General features: G+C 36.2%; 2 protein-coding genes and 2 pseudogenes across 5 annotated transcripts; 2 read left to right on the top strand and 2 right to left on the bottom strand.

Moving 5' to 3' along the window:
* Positions 1–8: 8 nt before the first annotated feature.
* RABG3B (RAB GTPase homolog G3B) lies at positions 9–1885 on the bottom strand. Of its 2 annotated transcripts, XM_087495519.1 has the most exons (7): positions 1493–1885; positions 1327–1353; positions 1116–1215; positions 877–1023; positions 682–762; positions 419–564; positions 9–312 (listed from the first exon to the last, which is right to left on the bottom strand). In XM_087495519.1, the coding sequence occupies exons 1-7, from the start codon at positions 1546–1548 to the stop codon at positions 249–251; spliced, it is 621 nt and encodes a 206-aa protein (XP_087351645.1). In that variant the 5' UTR covers positions 1549–1885; the 3' UTR covers positions 9–248. The 2 variants fall into 2 exon arrangements, with proteins under 2 accessions (XP_087351645.1, XP_087351646.1); XM_087495520.1 differs by lacking the exon at positions 877–1023 and having other exon boundaries at positions 1493–1789.
* A 101-nt stretch (positions 1886–1986) lies between these two features.
* LOC104756621 (MA3 DOMAIN-CONTAINING TRANSLATION REGULATORY FACTOR 2) lies at positions 1987–5209 on the bottom strand. Of its 2 annotated transcripts, none has more exons than XM_010479232.3 (4): positions 4869–5209; positions 4325–4574; positions 4130–4173; positions 1987–4028 (listed from the first exon to the last, which is right to left on the bottom strand). In XM_010479232.3, exons 2-4 carry the CDS (start codon positions 4500–4502, stop codon positions 2151–2153), a joined length of 2100 nt encoding a protein of 699 aa, XP_010477534.2. In that variant the 5' UTR covers positions 4503–4574; positions 4869–5209; the 3' UTR covers positions 1987–2150. The 2 variants fall into 2 exon arrangements, with proteins under 2 accessions (XP_010477534.2, XP_087351644.1); XM_087495518.1 differs by having other exon boundaries at positions 4703–4967.
* A 1755-nt stretch (positions 5210–6964) lies between these two features.
* LOC104756620 (uncharacterized) lies at positions 6965–9187 on the top strand (annotated as a pseudogene). The gene has a single exon (XR_015585712.1). The product of XR_015585712.1 is annotated as an uncharacterized LOC104756620 (transcript).
* Positions 9188–9536: 349 nt separating this feature from the next.
* On the top strand, positions 9537–11262 carry LOC104756619 (wall-associated receptor kinase 5-like; annotated as a pseudogene).
* Positions 11263–15078: the final 3816 nt, after the last annotated feature.

Genomic DNA, 15078 nt, shown 5'->3' with positions numbered 1-15078 from the left:
TCGGTTAATTACGGTTGTACCGGACTCATAAGGTTTTCGATTTGCATAACAAAGAGTACAAAAAAAATTATTACATACAAAATTGTTAATCACAAAAATATCAAAGATGATGATGAACCAGCAATAACCAAAACCTTACTTTGAGTTTTGTTTTTGGTCGTCTCATCATCAAAATTTCAGTCACAACAACAACAGACAAAGCAAATGAAATGCACAGATCAAGAGAGGAGCAAAAGATGTTTCTTTAGCTAGCAAGCACAACCTCCTCTTTGCTCAGGCTCCGAACCAGTCTCTGGAATCCCCTGGAAATATCTGTAACACCGATAGAAAAGACTCAATTGAAATTCTGTTTTTTTTTTTTTTTTTTTTCTTTTTATAATCTAAATTAAGAAAGAGGTTGTAGTGTTGTTTTACATACATATCTTGGTCGCGTTCATTCGCGAGGGCAAGTTTTGTGATGCACAAGAAAGACTCATCAACATTGTAATCTTCTTTAGCCGATGTCTCGAAATAGACTATGTTTCCCTTTTCAGCACACCATTCTCTAGCTTTCTTCTCAGATACCTGAAGACATCATCAAGGAACAAGCTAAGTATAGCAAAAATTACAAGGACTTTGTACTATATATCTGTCGTATATCTAATTCTCTTGATACAAAAAGCTAAGAGACTAAAAACATACCACTCGGCTGTTTCCTCCATCTATATCAACCTTGTTACCAACAAGTATGAAAGGGAATGCATTTGGATCACGTGGACTAGCCTGTCACAAAACATTTGATATGATCAGTCACTAAAAAAAGAAGAAGAATTCTATACAGTATATATTTTGATAAGAGAAAATTAATGTGATGAGGATCAAATATAATAAAGCAACCTGTTTAAGAAACTCGTCGTGCCAATTATCGAGAGAATCAAACGACTTGAGGTAATTAACATCATAGACAAGAACACAACAATCTGCACCTCTATAGAAAGCAACACCAAGACTCTGAAACCTCTCTTGCCCAGCAGTGTCCCATATCTTTTTTTTTAAAATAGATAAATTAATTCATATATATATATATAAAAACTGGACATCAAAATTTTAGAAACCAGAAGAAAGAAAAACCTCACTTGCAATGTGACAAGCCTGTCATCGACTTGAAGCTCCTTAGTGACAAAATCAGCTCCGATCGTAGCTTTATACTGTTGACTAAACTTGTTATTCACATATCTACACACACAAAAAAAAAAACCAGCTTAAAATAGTTTTTTTTTTCCTCACCGACAACTACAAAAAAAAAAAGAAGAAGAAAAAAGAGAATCAAGAATTTAGTTAGAATACTGATTCATCAACGATGTTTTGCCAACCCTGAGATGATTATTGGGGACAGAAACAGAAACAGAAACAAAAACAAGAGAAATGATTAAATTAAGAAGGAATAAAAAAGTTATGTATGGAAAAAAAAAAAAAAAAAAAAAAGTGTGAAAAATTAATTATTAAAGCTAACCCGCTGTCTCCAAGAACAATAACTTTGAGCAAAGTTCTTCTTCGCATCGACGACATGTTTCACTGACACAGTCAATATGTTCTGATCTTTGTTTTGGAAAGAACAAAAAGGAAAAAAGAGCAACGAGCTCTGTTGTTCGGATTTGGAAAAGCAGAGAGGGACAGAGAAAATAGAAAAGGAGCGCCAATTTCGATCTCTATGATCGATCTTTTTGGGGGGGAAGGAACCAAAAGTCTTATTATTGTACTTTTAATCGAAAAAGGAAAATAGCTGGAAGACTCGTTGCCGTGGGGCTCTGTCCAGCTTTCATGAGAGGAGTAGAGGATAAATATCATAGACCAAAACTAGAAGATTCTGTATGAAAAAAAACATTACAAAAAAAAAATGTTCAATGTGATGATGATTGACAACGAAACAAAAAAAAAAAAAAAAAAAAGAAACAGGTCGGTAAAGTAATGTGTGCTATAACAAAAAACGTCACTAAGACAAAAATATAAGAGAATTTGTTTTCTGTAAGAGAAACGTCAGCAAAAGTATCCAAAACTTTGAGTTTGCTTATAAAAAAAAATAAAAATAAAAAGGAGTTTCAAAGGTAATGTTTGCGTGAAACCAACGTCTCTAAAAAAGGTTTTGAGGTTGGTGTTCTACTTGTTAATAATCATCCAGACGAAGACGAGCCGTTCTGTTTCTTACTTTGTGAAGACGAATCCTCAGATTCAGAAGCGAATGATTCGTCCAAGAACCCTTCAAGCTTGGCTCTTTCCACGCAGCTTGAAAACTTTTTCGCAGCATCAGGGACATCCAAAGACAGATCTTCAAGTGATTCATCAACTCTTTTAAACCCTTTGGTCATCTGATATATCGTCACTAGTCCCGAATCAAAACACACTTTTAGTAGCTTCCATAACCGCTCCTCCTTCTCTTTCTCTTCTATGATCCTCACCACTGACTTCTTCACAACTTCGTGGTGAAAAAACGGCATTCCCAGTTCCTTGACGCACCTACATGCTTCTCTGAGGTCTCCACCTGAGACATACTCTTCTAGAAGAATCTGTATCTTCTCTTTCACTTCCTGCACGGTCGATCCAGGCGAATTTGTCTCGATTCCTCCTCCTCCCCAGCAACGTAAGATCCGTTCACCTGAAAGACGTGCTTTCAGCAATGTTTTCGCCATTTGGATCACTTTTTCGCCCACGCTTGAGCCTGCCTCGGGGGTCTGGTTTAACACTTCTTCTAGATCCCGTGGAGCTAGCACCTCGTCAACCACAGCTCTTGCTAAGAACATGGCAAGGTCTTCAACAACCACTGGGTTGTCTAAAGCAGTGTCATCTGCAGATTCTATGAGCATCGAGAAGGCCTTTCTGACATCTCTGGGAGGGAAACCAAGAGTAGAGACAAGCACACAAGCCATCTCTTTCTCTCTTTTCTTCCTGTCCATTGCTAGAGTTATCAGATATTTGACAAAGATTGCGCGCAGCTGACTCGAAGATGCATCCAACTCGGTTTCTAGGCAATGCACAACCTCTGAAGTGTCACCTGAAAGGAAATACTCTCGGATGATGGACTTAGCCTTGTCTTTAAAAACATTGGCGCTGGAGTTTTCAAGCAGCTTTTCTCCTGAATCAGCGGAGAGTGATTTCAGAGAAGAAGCACATAACCATCCTTCAGAAGCCGCTTGAGAGATGAAAGACTGTAATACACGGCGTGCATCTGGTATGTCAAGGGACAAATCTTCAATTGAATCGATGATTCTGCTAAACCCTTTAGTCACCTGGGTGGAATTAATGAGACCAACCTCAATTGTTTCTTTTAAAAGATCTAGCAGCCTGGCTTGTGCTTTTCGCTTTTCCATGGCCATAATCAGTGCTCGTTTGACAATCTCATGATGAAAGAAGGGAACTTTCAGTCCTTTGATGCATCTAAAAGCTTCGGTTTTGTCTCCACTCATCACGAACTCTTTCAACAAGTCGTTGATCCTTGCTTTGACATCATCAGCAGTCCAGTTATCAGTACCTCCCCATCTCTTCTCAACAACTTCAGCATGAAGCGGAGTGGCTAGGTAGCTTTTCTCAGCCTTTCTGAGAACCTCGACACCTTTGGAGGAATCTGGCAACAACTTCATTTGTTTCTTGAGAAAAGCAGGAGGAAGAATGTCGTCGACAATGGCACGAGCGACGAAGACAGCAAGAACATCAACAGCATCGGGGATATCAACGGAGAAATCATCAGCAGAAGCGAGGAGTTTGTTGAAACCTCTGTAAACCTCAGGGGGATCAATGACATGAGCATAAAGGGTAGAGAGGAGAAAAGCAGCCATTTCTTTCTCCTTGTCATGTCGATCCATAGCCATGGAGACTAATTTCTTGACAAAATAGTAACGGTACTCAGGCATGCCAAGCTCCTTGAGTTCATTAGCAACGGAGACAACATCATTGGTGCCAAAGTATTCCTCGACAATAATAGTGGCCTTCTTTTTGTACTCAGTTAAATCAGCGTCCAAGCTTGCTGGATCGGAATTATGTCCATTGCCCGCCTCCTGATTCCATCAAGTTAGTATCTCCTTGCTTGTATAAATAGAAAAAAAAAAAAAGAAACACACCACAAGTAGAGAGAGAGAAGAGAGTCACACACACACACCTCAGGGGTATCAAAATCATCATCTTCACTCCCTTGCTCCACTACTGCATTAGTGAGAACAAAATCCAAAACACATAGTATGTATATCAGACGATGACATAACACAACAAGACCCTCTAAGTTAACCAAATAATAATAATATAAAACAACAGAAGAAGAGAGGAAGTAACAAAAAAAAGAAAAAAAAGGCGAGACCTTTAATAAGAGGAGGAGGAGGAGGAGGAGGGGAAGAAGTAGTATGTGTATGACTCTTGAGTAAATCCGCAGCCATGTTGGGCTGTGGGAATTGAGAAATGCAGGAAGGATCCGTTTTCTCCTCCATAGAAGAAGAAACTGTAACTTGTTGTTGTTCTTGTTGCTTGTTAAACTCCATTCTCTTTCGAATCCTTCTTGCCAATTCCTCAATTTTGTTTTTTTTTTCTTTTTTTCCCCACACGAGAGAGCCCTTCAGATCAAAAATCAAAATCACCATAGAGTTTAGTTTCTGCATTCTTATCTTTCTAAACGGATCAGTCATAAACAACACAAAACTAACAAATTCAACGGATTCAATCAAATATATATAACACACACCAAATCTTGGATTCAGGTCAAATACATCGATCCAGGAACCGTCACAGAGAGAGAGAGAAGAGCAAAAAAAAAAAAAACCGCAAAAGAGGATCCGATTCCACGAGGATTACTCTCTCTCTCGGATCGGATGATAAAAGCGAATAATTAAATTTAAAATAAAACGTACTCGGAAAAGGAGGCTCGGCCAGAGAGAGAGAGAGTGCTACAGCGACGCCGGCGATGAAGCAGGCGTCTCTGGAGTCGAGATCGAACACGATGATGAGATAGAATTTAATTTTAATTAATTAATTAATTATAGTTGCTTTTTCCTCTGCTCCGTTCTGTAACTTATTTTTTTTTTTCCTTTTTTTTAATAGTATGAATTTAATTTTATTTTTGTTAAAAAAAAAATCAATAAATAAGCCTCTCTAATCAAAAAAAAAAAAAAAAAAATGCTTTCCCCCGTGAAATTTGCTTACCTCTTTTGAGTATTTTACGCTCCTTCACTCTCTCTTTTTCCTTAATTACATAGCTAAATTATATTCTTCATGCTTATACACTTTTGTACTCTCATTGCCTAGATAGAATAAAATCAGATACCTATTCTTTTGTATAAAAAAAATTAGAAGCTTTCGAATAACAATCAGAGAGACCAAAAGAAACAAACCATGTTTATTTTACTAAAATAGTAGAAGCTTTCGAATCCAATTATGATGATTTTTAGAGTTGGTTTATCTGGTTATGTTGAACCGATGGTTTATATAAATTGTACAAGTAGTACAACATTCATTTCACAAATAAATTAAGGGTGAAGTGTTACATATTTAGATCGTTCTAAACCCGTATCAAATTAAAGCTCTAACAACTAAAAAAAAAAAAAAAATTCGACTATATATTCGAGATTGATTAAAAGGCTTTTCAAACTGACGGCTGGATCACCCACGTGGAAGAGTGAAGGTTGCGAGTTGTGGAGTTACCTTTGAGAACGATGCTACAAAAACGCAGCATAACCCCCAAAAAACATATTAAGGAGTTTATTATGCTTAATCCAATCCTTATAGTAATTTCAGTTTCTATTTTTGTGCGCTTGACTCTCTATCTATCGTGGGTTTAATATGTATCCATTGTGAAGTGTTTGTATTCCATAATTGTTCTTTGTCTTTTTTTTTTTTTTTTTTTTTTAAAAAAAAAAACAGATTATTAGACTCAAATGGAGATTTAACCTTTTGCCCCATATAACCATAGAAAGCGAGATAGAATCATAGAATAGACACATTCGCGATTTGGTTGAAAATTTTCTTATGGTATGTTGTACTTGCTATGATGGATAAAGCAAATTTGATTATATTTTTCTAACGATATGGTCTAATATTTGAGCTTAGGTTCACGATTTTCACTAATAGAAGATGTTTTAAATTAAAAATCCCCTTGGTTACATAGCCACAAATTTAAGAAACAATCTTCAATTTTGTCAATTTATGTTTTAATTTCATTGAGAAATTTAATTCATGGTAATACAAACATTTTACAAATGACACGCTTCCAATATCTTTATTTAGATTTAAGATTTTTTCGTGATTAGCTATAATTTGTAAGGTTAATTCATCAGTGTCCAACCTTATTTGTCGCCATTTGACATTAAGTTTCCTTTGGCCATATGTTTAAATTTAGCTAAAGCCATAAACAATAAAAAGTAACCACACAAACAAACTATAACTATTCTACTTCGATGCCTTTAGATTCATATTACTCCAAAAAAGATTTCTTCTCACGTAACATAATGAATCATCTTATAGTTTTCATGTTAGTTATTTCTATGTATTTTGGGTTTAGCGAGGCAATAAAATGCGAATAAGTTCTGATAGGATTTCAAAACAAGCTCGGCCCTGGTCGTACCCTCACTGTTAGACATGATTTAAGGACCCAAATTTTGAAATTCAATGAAAGACCATCCGTCTTTAGCTTCATACAAAAGCCGCCTACACCGGGTTTAATACGTTTTGATTTGTATCACGAAGGACAACAACGACACGGACTTTATTTTATGGAAGTGCCCATAGGACCCAATATACGTCCATGTAATGGTTTACGTATGTGGATCGCTAAAGATGATGGAATTTACCATAACGGGAAATTAGTTGCTAAATGGCAAGTTTAATTTAATTAAAAAAAAAAAATATTAGCTCTGCATTGTAACTAATTTTTTTCTTTTCTTATTACAACTTTTTTGTAATAAATAAATAAGACTCTCTAATAAATAACAATAATAAATAAGTTAGTTTAGTTAAAGATTTCTCTCTCTCTTTTTCTTAAGACGCGAAAAGAGAAAAACAAAAACAAAAACTTTCCGACAGTCCTCACAGTAACGGCGCTGCTCCGGCGCGTTGCTAATCACGATCACCATCATTGGAATCGTCTCATCGATAGTTAGCTATTGAACCAAGTCTCAGTGCCTTTTCTCATCCCAATCATCATGGATCTGGGATCGGAACTGAATGAAATTTCCGGCGATCCTCCTCCGTCGAGTCTCGACCAGAACTCCAATTCCAGACCCGCGTTGGCCTAGCAAGCATCGCTGGTCGGGGTCGGTGTTAACGAATGTGAACCAAGTCGCCGCTTCCTCTGCTCCGGTTCATGCTTCTTCTCAGGTGAGACCTGCAAGGATCCTCTCTGCAGTGGAAGCTATTACTTCGACGGTTTCTTTGAAGAGCTCCTCACCACCGTCTTCAACACCTTTGAACCCGGTACATGGCGAGGCTTTAGTTTTTCCTGATGCGCCGCCGCTAGCTAACGATGTTCTCGGTTTTTTTGTGCCACTGCTGAATGTTGCAAGTTTGGATAAGTCAATTACTTCAGATAAACTAGTATCTTCAAATCTGAAAGGGGCTTGGTCAAAGCCACTTAACTTCTCCACTTCTTCGACCTTTGGAGCGTTTCCTGATCCGAGGCAATCTCACAAGGATTCAACAAAGGAAGATAATATGAGGTTTCCTTGGGTTGCAAAAATGGATCCAGCAGCGAGGAATTTGTACAGAGCAACATCACCGGAGTACATGGAAGATGGAACTCCAAAGGTAACAATTCCAAGTCAGGTAATGTTGCAAGGTCTTGAGAATCAGAAGGAATATATTTTAGGACAGTTCTATAGATGTAGTCCTCCTTCTGGGGGTTTGGTTCATGCAGTAGTCAATAGAATATGGGGTAGAAGGTGTAGAATATATATGTGCAAGCTAGATGATTCTAAGTTTCTCTTCCATATTCCGGATGCTTCAACCAGAACATGGGTTCTTCAAAGAGGATTGTGGCATATTGATGATTGTATGATGTTTGTAGCTCCTTGGTCTACTGCAGATACATTTGATCTCCCTGCCATATCGACTATTCCTGTTTGGGTAACTCTTAAAAATATTCCAAACAGTTTGTACTCAATTCCGGGAATTAGCCATATTGCATCAGGGTTAGGTGCTCCTATGGCTACTTACAAATCAAGACTGGACCCTTCACTAATGGGTGAGGCCAAGATCTTGGTGGAAGTTGAGTTGAGTAAAGCTTTTCCTCCTAGGATTGTAGAAGCAGATAAAAAGATAATATTTCAATGGTTGATGTTGAATATGCTTGGATTCCAGCTAAATGTGCAGGTTGTGGACAGTTAGGGCATAAGGTTTCCCGCTGTATGCAACCACATTTGCCAAAGGCAAGTCCCACCAAACTTGCATCCAATGAGGTCGTCACTCAAGTTGAGAGTTTAGCTGCTGCTACAGTTTTGGATTCACCAAACACTAATAAACAGGAGCCTCCAATTGTTGTTATTACCGCAAAATCAGTAACCCAACTAAGTACAGCCTTAGATATTGAGGCTGGCCCAATCCAAGTCATAGGTCAAAGCTCCAAAGAGGTAGAATGCCACCAGAATGATGAAGTTGAAGATGTAACTGAGGCGATATGCACAGTTGAAAAAGCTTTGGAAGGTGTAGGCACAAAGAATAATGAGATTCTAAGTGATTGTGAGATAGGAAATGTGCTTGCTAAAAACAGGTTCAGCCGTTTGGGTTCCTCTTTTTCAGATGGGGATTCACTTCCTTCAGATGGAGAGTCAGCTGATTCAGATGGGTCCGACAGTGAGTCCGAAATGATGGATCATATGACTCCCTCCGGGCAAAGACTACTGCGAGAGACCGGTTCAACCGTCCGTTAAAGCTAAGGAGGTGCAAGAGTCCTCAAATGCTCGAGGAAGAGGTAACTGTGGACGCGGAAACCGTGGCCGCGGAAATCGTGGCCGCAGAAATCGTGGCCGCCATGGACGTGGCTAGTTATCCTCTCTATAATGAACTAAGAAGTCAACCGAAGCGGAAGATTCGGTTACTAAGTTTATATTTCGTGTAATATTGTCTTACGGCTTCATTGTTGTAGTGTTTAAAACTGTATGACTTAGGTCATAGCTTTTTTAATTTTAATAGAAAAGAAAGGTTAAAAAAAATAAAAATAAATAATAATAATAATAATAAATAAGTTAAAAAGTACTCTTTCTCTGTAATTTGCTAATTACACTTTTGTAGTCTCATTGCCTAAATAGAATAAAATCAGATACCTATTTCTTTTGTATAACAAAATTAGTTGCATGTGTATTTTTTTGTGTGTATATCAACCCATATAGATATAACTATATCAAACAGAAGTACTTCCTATCAAAAGATAGATCCAATAATCGAACATATATCATCACTTCATGTTCTTCAAATATTATAGTGAATTATGCAGCTTCATACATAAACTCACTATTTAAAACTATTTTTCTCATAAACTCACTAATTCAACATAATCCATTAATTGTTTCCCAGATCAACTCACTCTCTAATCATATCTGTGTGTGTATGATGTTGTGCTCAGGAACCATCATCGGCTTCTTGGTCGTCCTGCTTGTTATCGCTAGCTGTATAAAACAAAAAATTAAGCATCGGAAGAAAACTGAGCTCCGACAAAAGTTATTCAAGAAAAATGGCGGTGGCATGTTACCATCAGATGTAGATGTCATTATCTTCACTGAGGAAGCCATAAGGAAGCAACAATGGGTTACGATGAGAGCAGGATACTGGGCGAGGGAGGCCAGGGAAAAGTCTACAAAGGGACATTGTCAGATAACTCTATAGTTGCTATAAAGAAAGCTCGGCTTAGAGACAATAGCCAAGTAGAGCAGTTCATTAACGAGGTGATCGTACTTTCACAAATCAACCACAGAAACGTGGTCAAGCTTTTGGGATGCTGTCTAGAGACCGAGATTCCCTTATTGGTATATGAGTATATTCCGAGTGGCACCCTTTTTGATCACTTGCATGGTTCCATGTTCGATGCTTCCCTTACATGGGAACACCGTCTGAGGATAGCTGTAGAAGTGGCGGAAACTCTTGCTTATCTTCACTCATCTGCTTCTATTCCAATCATCCACAGGGATGTGAAGACGGCTATGTGGAGAAATTATCCCACATCTGATAGATGTGAAGAGACTTAAGTAAAATATAAAGGGTTATGGTCTCTCCACTCATTGCCAATTGGTTTTGAGTTGGAAGCCCATAGTAAAGCCCGAGTTTAACATGGTATCAGAGCCTACACACGCTGACCTGTTAATTAATCCGGCCCGGATAGAGGTCCGATCACCCCAGTAATTGATGGCCTAAAGGAAGGCCCAATTCCATCGAGATAGCTGAAAAAAATATAGCATTATCTCGAGGGGGCGTGATGGACGGCTAGAATAGCCATTATCTCGAGGAGGCTTGTGGAGAAAAGATCCCACATCTGATAGATGTAAAGAGTAATATATAAAGGGTTAGGGCCTCTCCAATCATTGCCAATTGGTTTTGAGTTGGAAGCTCATAGTAAAGCCCGAGTTTAACAGGCTAGCGTCCTACTGGATGAAAACTTGACTGCAAAGGTAGCTGACTTTGGGGCATCAAGAATGATCCCGATGGATAAAGAGCAACTCAAAACTATGGTGCAAGGCACTAGAGGCTATCTTGATCCGGAATACTACGACACAGGGTTTCTTAGTGACAAGAGTGATGTGTTTTCTTTTGGAGTAGTCCTCATGGAATTGATCTTAGGTCAAATTCGATGGTGCTTTGAACGGCCACAACAGTCAAGACATCTGGTGAGTTACTTTGTTTCTGCCACAAAAGAGAATAGGTTGCACGAGGTTATCGACGGGCGAGTGATAAACGAGGTTAATCAGAGAAAGATCCAGAAATCTGCAAGAATTGCTGTTGAGTGTACGAGACTGATGGGAGAGGAAAGGCCAAGGATGAAAGAAGTAGCTTCAGAGCTAGCGGCCTTGAAAGTAAAAACAACTGAACATAAGCTGTCCGTTTAGAATCCTGATCAGGAGACTGAGCACTTGCTTGGTGTTCACATCATATATGAACAAGGCGATACTAGTAGCAGTGGATCAAGACTGTACCATGGTCGGACACTGTAGCTGGCCGCTGAATATAAATAAATCCGTCCAGCTATGACAAAATCACACACGTATGTCTCTTTTGTTTGTAATAAATATAGAAGCCACTTCTTTGTCGCTTATCACTTCTCAGTCTTCGTCTCAGTCTTCGTTAAACATCTATATAAAAAAAAACATGTTTCAAGAACTTTTGTTATGCTTTGAGCCTTTGATCATCAATAAACATTAAGGTATGCGAAGCCACCTTTTGGTCACCAACACAAAACTATCGCATGGGCTTATAGAGCGGTCGAGTTGAGTTTTTCGCCACTGTTAGTTGTCACTGCTCTGACTTCTCTGTTTCTATGGATTTGCTTTGTAGTATCTTATCCCTTCCGATATAAAACACTAAACAATTAAGAATTTTTCAAAATGAATTCTACAAATTTTCGCTATACTTTGTAAATAGTTGGGCTTAAAATAGGCCTCAAATTTCCTCTTCTGTGCCCAAAGTTTCAGGGATTATATCAAACAAAAATAAACTCGTTTATTTACTAACAATACTAGAAGCTTTTGAATCTAATTATGATGATTTTTAGAGTTTGTTTATCCGGTTATGTTAAAACATAAGGAGTTTATTATGCTTAATCTTTTTTGTAAGTTCAGTTTCTATTTTTGTGAGCTTGACTCTATCTATCGTGGGTTTAATATGTATCCATTGTGAAGTGTCTGTACTCCGTGATTGTTCTTTGTCTTTTAAAAAAAAAACCTTAATTTGTTCTTTGTCTAATACAAATTAGTTGGCAAACCCAAAAATTAAGTTTCTTACACATAGATATAAACTTAAGAAAGAGAAGAAAGCCGCGAAAGGAAAAAACAGTGTGATGATTATAGTCTAAAATCATAAAAACAGTGTGATGATTTTTAGAGGACGCAACATGGAATGAGAAGAGCCACACGACATGTGCTTAGTCACGTTAAGTTAAGTGGTCTTTGCAGTGTTGGGTTTGGTGGAATCTTAGGGCGGTTAGGTCCCTTGTTGACTGCGACAAATTTTTATTTTCTTTTGATAGTTATCAAATTTTCAGATATATATTATATGGTGTGGAAGATTAAAAAACCTATTGGATGGACCCAATAAGTTGAACTCGATATATATCTATCTTCAATCTTAAATTATGATAATTAATCATTATTCCTTTTTTTTTTTGTCACAAATTAATCATTATTCCATGATCAGCCTTTTTAAGTTTTCATATGGGATAATTATCGTATTTCGTCCATCAAATTTGTCATTTAATTACAATATACTAAAACGACAATTTCATGTCAAACAGGTGTTATAATCACTGATATAGTGAAATACTATACTCTATATGTAAGTTTATGTACAAGTCAATCCGTACGTAAAATTACGTTAGAAGATTCAATTTGTTGCATTAGTCATAATCCTTGTAGAAATCTTTTCTTTCCTTGCTGCTTGCTGGATTGATTTACATAACATGGAGATGATAACCCCTATAAAGCTTAAAACGAAATAAAAAACCAGAAAACAAAAAAAAACCATAAAGCATATATAAGAAGACCACATTCATATATCACATTATCACATAAGAGTTTTTTTATCGCGAAATTTATTTTTTCTTTCTAATATGCATGTGCAAAGACTTTTTTAAGAAATTCTGGGGAGATTTATAGTACGAGTGACGACGAGTCGATTCCACTTCGTTTTTAGTGCTGTCTTGTTCACGCATGCATGCGGCTGTTAAAACCGACCACAAAACTCCTGGTCTGGGTTCTAAAATGGGATAATAATTCTTATGATTTTGTTTTACTGGTCTTTTTTAGATTTTAAAGCTTATATCGGAGGATTATACGATTCATAAAGTATGTGCATCGATAAGTTTTCAATTGGTTTACACAATTTCGATACCAATATCAACCATGCATATGCATGCAATAATTTTTCGCATTGTTCATATACTGATGTGTTTTTCTTTATTCTATTCAATTTATAAACATATATTGATATATAGATATATAATTTTGTAATTACATGGGAATTTGGGATTGTAAACTATTTATTACGTATTAACTAAATATCCAAAAAATGAACCATATTTTAATTAATATATAAATCTCAATATCAAACACCATCATTTAAGCAAAAGAATCTTAATTATTATCACGAGACAAAGTAATAACGATAGATACTAGTGAAAATTTTGTAAGTTATATATATATACCAATTAAGTTAAACTTGTACAAAAATAAAATGATATTTAGGATAAACAAAGACTAATCTAATTCTAACTTCAAAATATATAACTTTTTGTATAGATTTTTTAGTGGTAATTAGTATTTATATGTACCAAATCAGAATCGATCTTTGATCTTAATCAACAAAACGACACCACAAGCACAAGAGTAGGTTATGCTTCCCTTTTAAAGCTGTACCAACAAGAATCGCAAATCAGCAAGTTGATATTTCATCCATAACTTATATTGATGTATATATAAAGCATATATTCGAACTTGACAATATATTTATCAAATCAAAAACAAAACCGAACAAAAATGAAAAACCTAAAGTGCGTTGGCAGTGGAATGTTTTGTTAACTTCGGAAAAAGATCAACATAACGAGGAATATATGATCAATAAAAGACAAAAAAAAAAATTGCAGTAACAAATCAAATCATGACAATATGGAACGAAATAGTAATACTGAAAGGATGGTGAAACGAAATTTATTCTTATGATAATACATATATGTAATCGAACCAATCGTAGTTGTTATTAAATTCGGGAATTTAGAAAATGGGCATTTTTCTCTCTTTTTTATTCTTTTATGTGGCCAATAATTGAGAATATTGGAATTAGAATTCCACAAAACTTTTCTTTACTATATATTATTAATTATAATTGTCGTTGTTGTGCTTGTTGGGGTGGGTTCGAATCAAAACATATCATTCCCATGTATCGCTATTATCCCATACCTTTGACAATATTATGATCATGTCATTTGTGCCCAATATCATCTTCATTTTTAAACATCACATATATAGTATATGCATATATCTCTCGCTCTCTCTGTCTGTACGTATGTGATTTATTACATAAGAGATACGCATACAACCAAATTATGACTATCGTAGATAGCATATTTAGTTAACAATTTGTTGCAATGGTTCTCATCAATTTTGAGATGCATTTTTATATAGATCTTTTTATAGGGTGTGTGTGTGGATCGGATTTGTAAATGTAGATGCATGTAAGGCACTATACCAAACAAGTGTTGATTATTCCCGCAATCCTTGGGGCCAAATTCTTCACGGCATCTTTTGTCGTGAAGTTGTGTCTGTGTGTGCATTATTTTTCTTACCTATCCCTTTTTCACACAGTCACTCGTACACGCACTTACCCTTGCGGAATATGATTAGTAAAAAGAGCACTAAGATTCATATGTACATGTGATTCTTATAGATTTACAACAAATTTATCCTAAATAATTCATTAAAATATATATACATATATATATACACACTAGATATGACAACAGAAATGAGAATGTTAAGAATATGAAAAGGGAAAAAAGAAACAAAATGGGTTAAAATACGTTTAAAGGGTTTTATGTATGTCATTGTACTGAACTATTGCAAGATGCATTGATCCACATGATTTTATGAGGCTCGGATGGTTTCTCTTTGTTACAAAATATACTTCGACTAATTATAATATGCCATCAGTTTGACTCGTGATCAAGGTCTCTAATTTAAAATGTAAATCATAGTAAAATCATGAATAGTTCTTAATATGTATATCATTAATAACTTCAAATGTAAAATTTACTCACTTGGCGTTGCGTATTTTTGTTTTGTTTCTAGACTAGTAGTGGTTTTTGTGTTTTTTTTTTTCTTTTCAATTGAATTTGATTAGAATACTCTTTATATAGAACAGTTTCTTTAGATCTCT

This window comes from Camelina sativa, chromosome 17 (genome assembly GCF_030686135.1).
Source record: "Camelina sativa cultivar CO46 ecotype springtype chromosome 17, ASM3068613v1".
Lineage (NCBI taxonomy): Eukaryota > Viridiplantae > Streptophyta > Magnoliopsida > Brassicales > Brassicaceae > Camelina > Camelina sativa.
The sequence above is the reverse complement of the archived record's forward strand: the minus strand, read 5'-3'. Positions and strand labels throughout refer to the sequence as shown.

Bases quoted from the DNA above. Each gene is read 5' to 3' on its own strand.
- LOC104756621 (XM_010479232.3), bottom strand. From the start codon at position 4,502: ATGGAGTTTAACAAGCAACAAGAACAACAACAAGTTACAGTTTCTTCT. The intron at 4,174-4,324 runs GTCTCGCCTTTT...TCACTAATGCAG, and splicing joins TCCTCCTCCTCTTATTAAAG to TAGTGGAGCAAGGGAGTGAA. The intron at 4,029-4,129 runs GTGTGTGTGTGT...TGATGGAATCAG, and splicing joins ATGATTTTGATACCCCTGAG to GAGGCGGGCAATGGACATAA.
- RABG3B (XM_087495519.1), bottom strand. From the start codon at position 1,548: ATGTCGTCGATGCGAAGAAGAACTTTGCTCAAAGTTATTGTTCTTGGA. The intron at 1,216-1,326 runs GTATTCTAACTA...TTGTGTGTGTAG, and splicing joins AAAACATCGTTGATGAATCA to ATATGTGAATAACAAGTTTA. The intron at 565-681 runs GTATGTTTTTAG...TGATGTCTTCAG, and splicing joins ATGGAGGAAACAGCCGAGTG to GTATCTGAGAAGAAAGCTAG.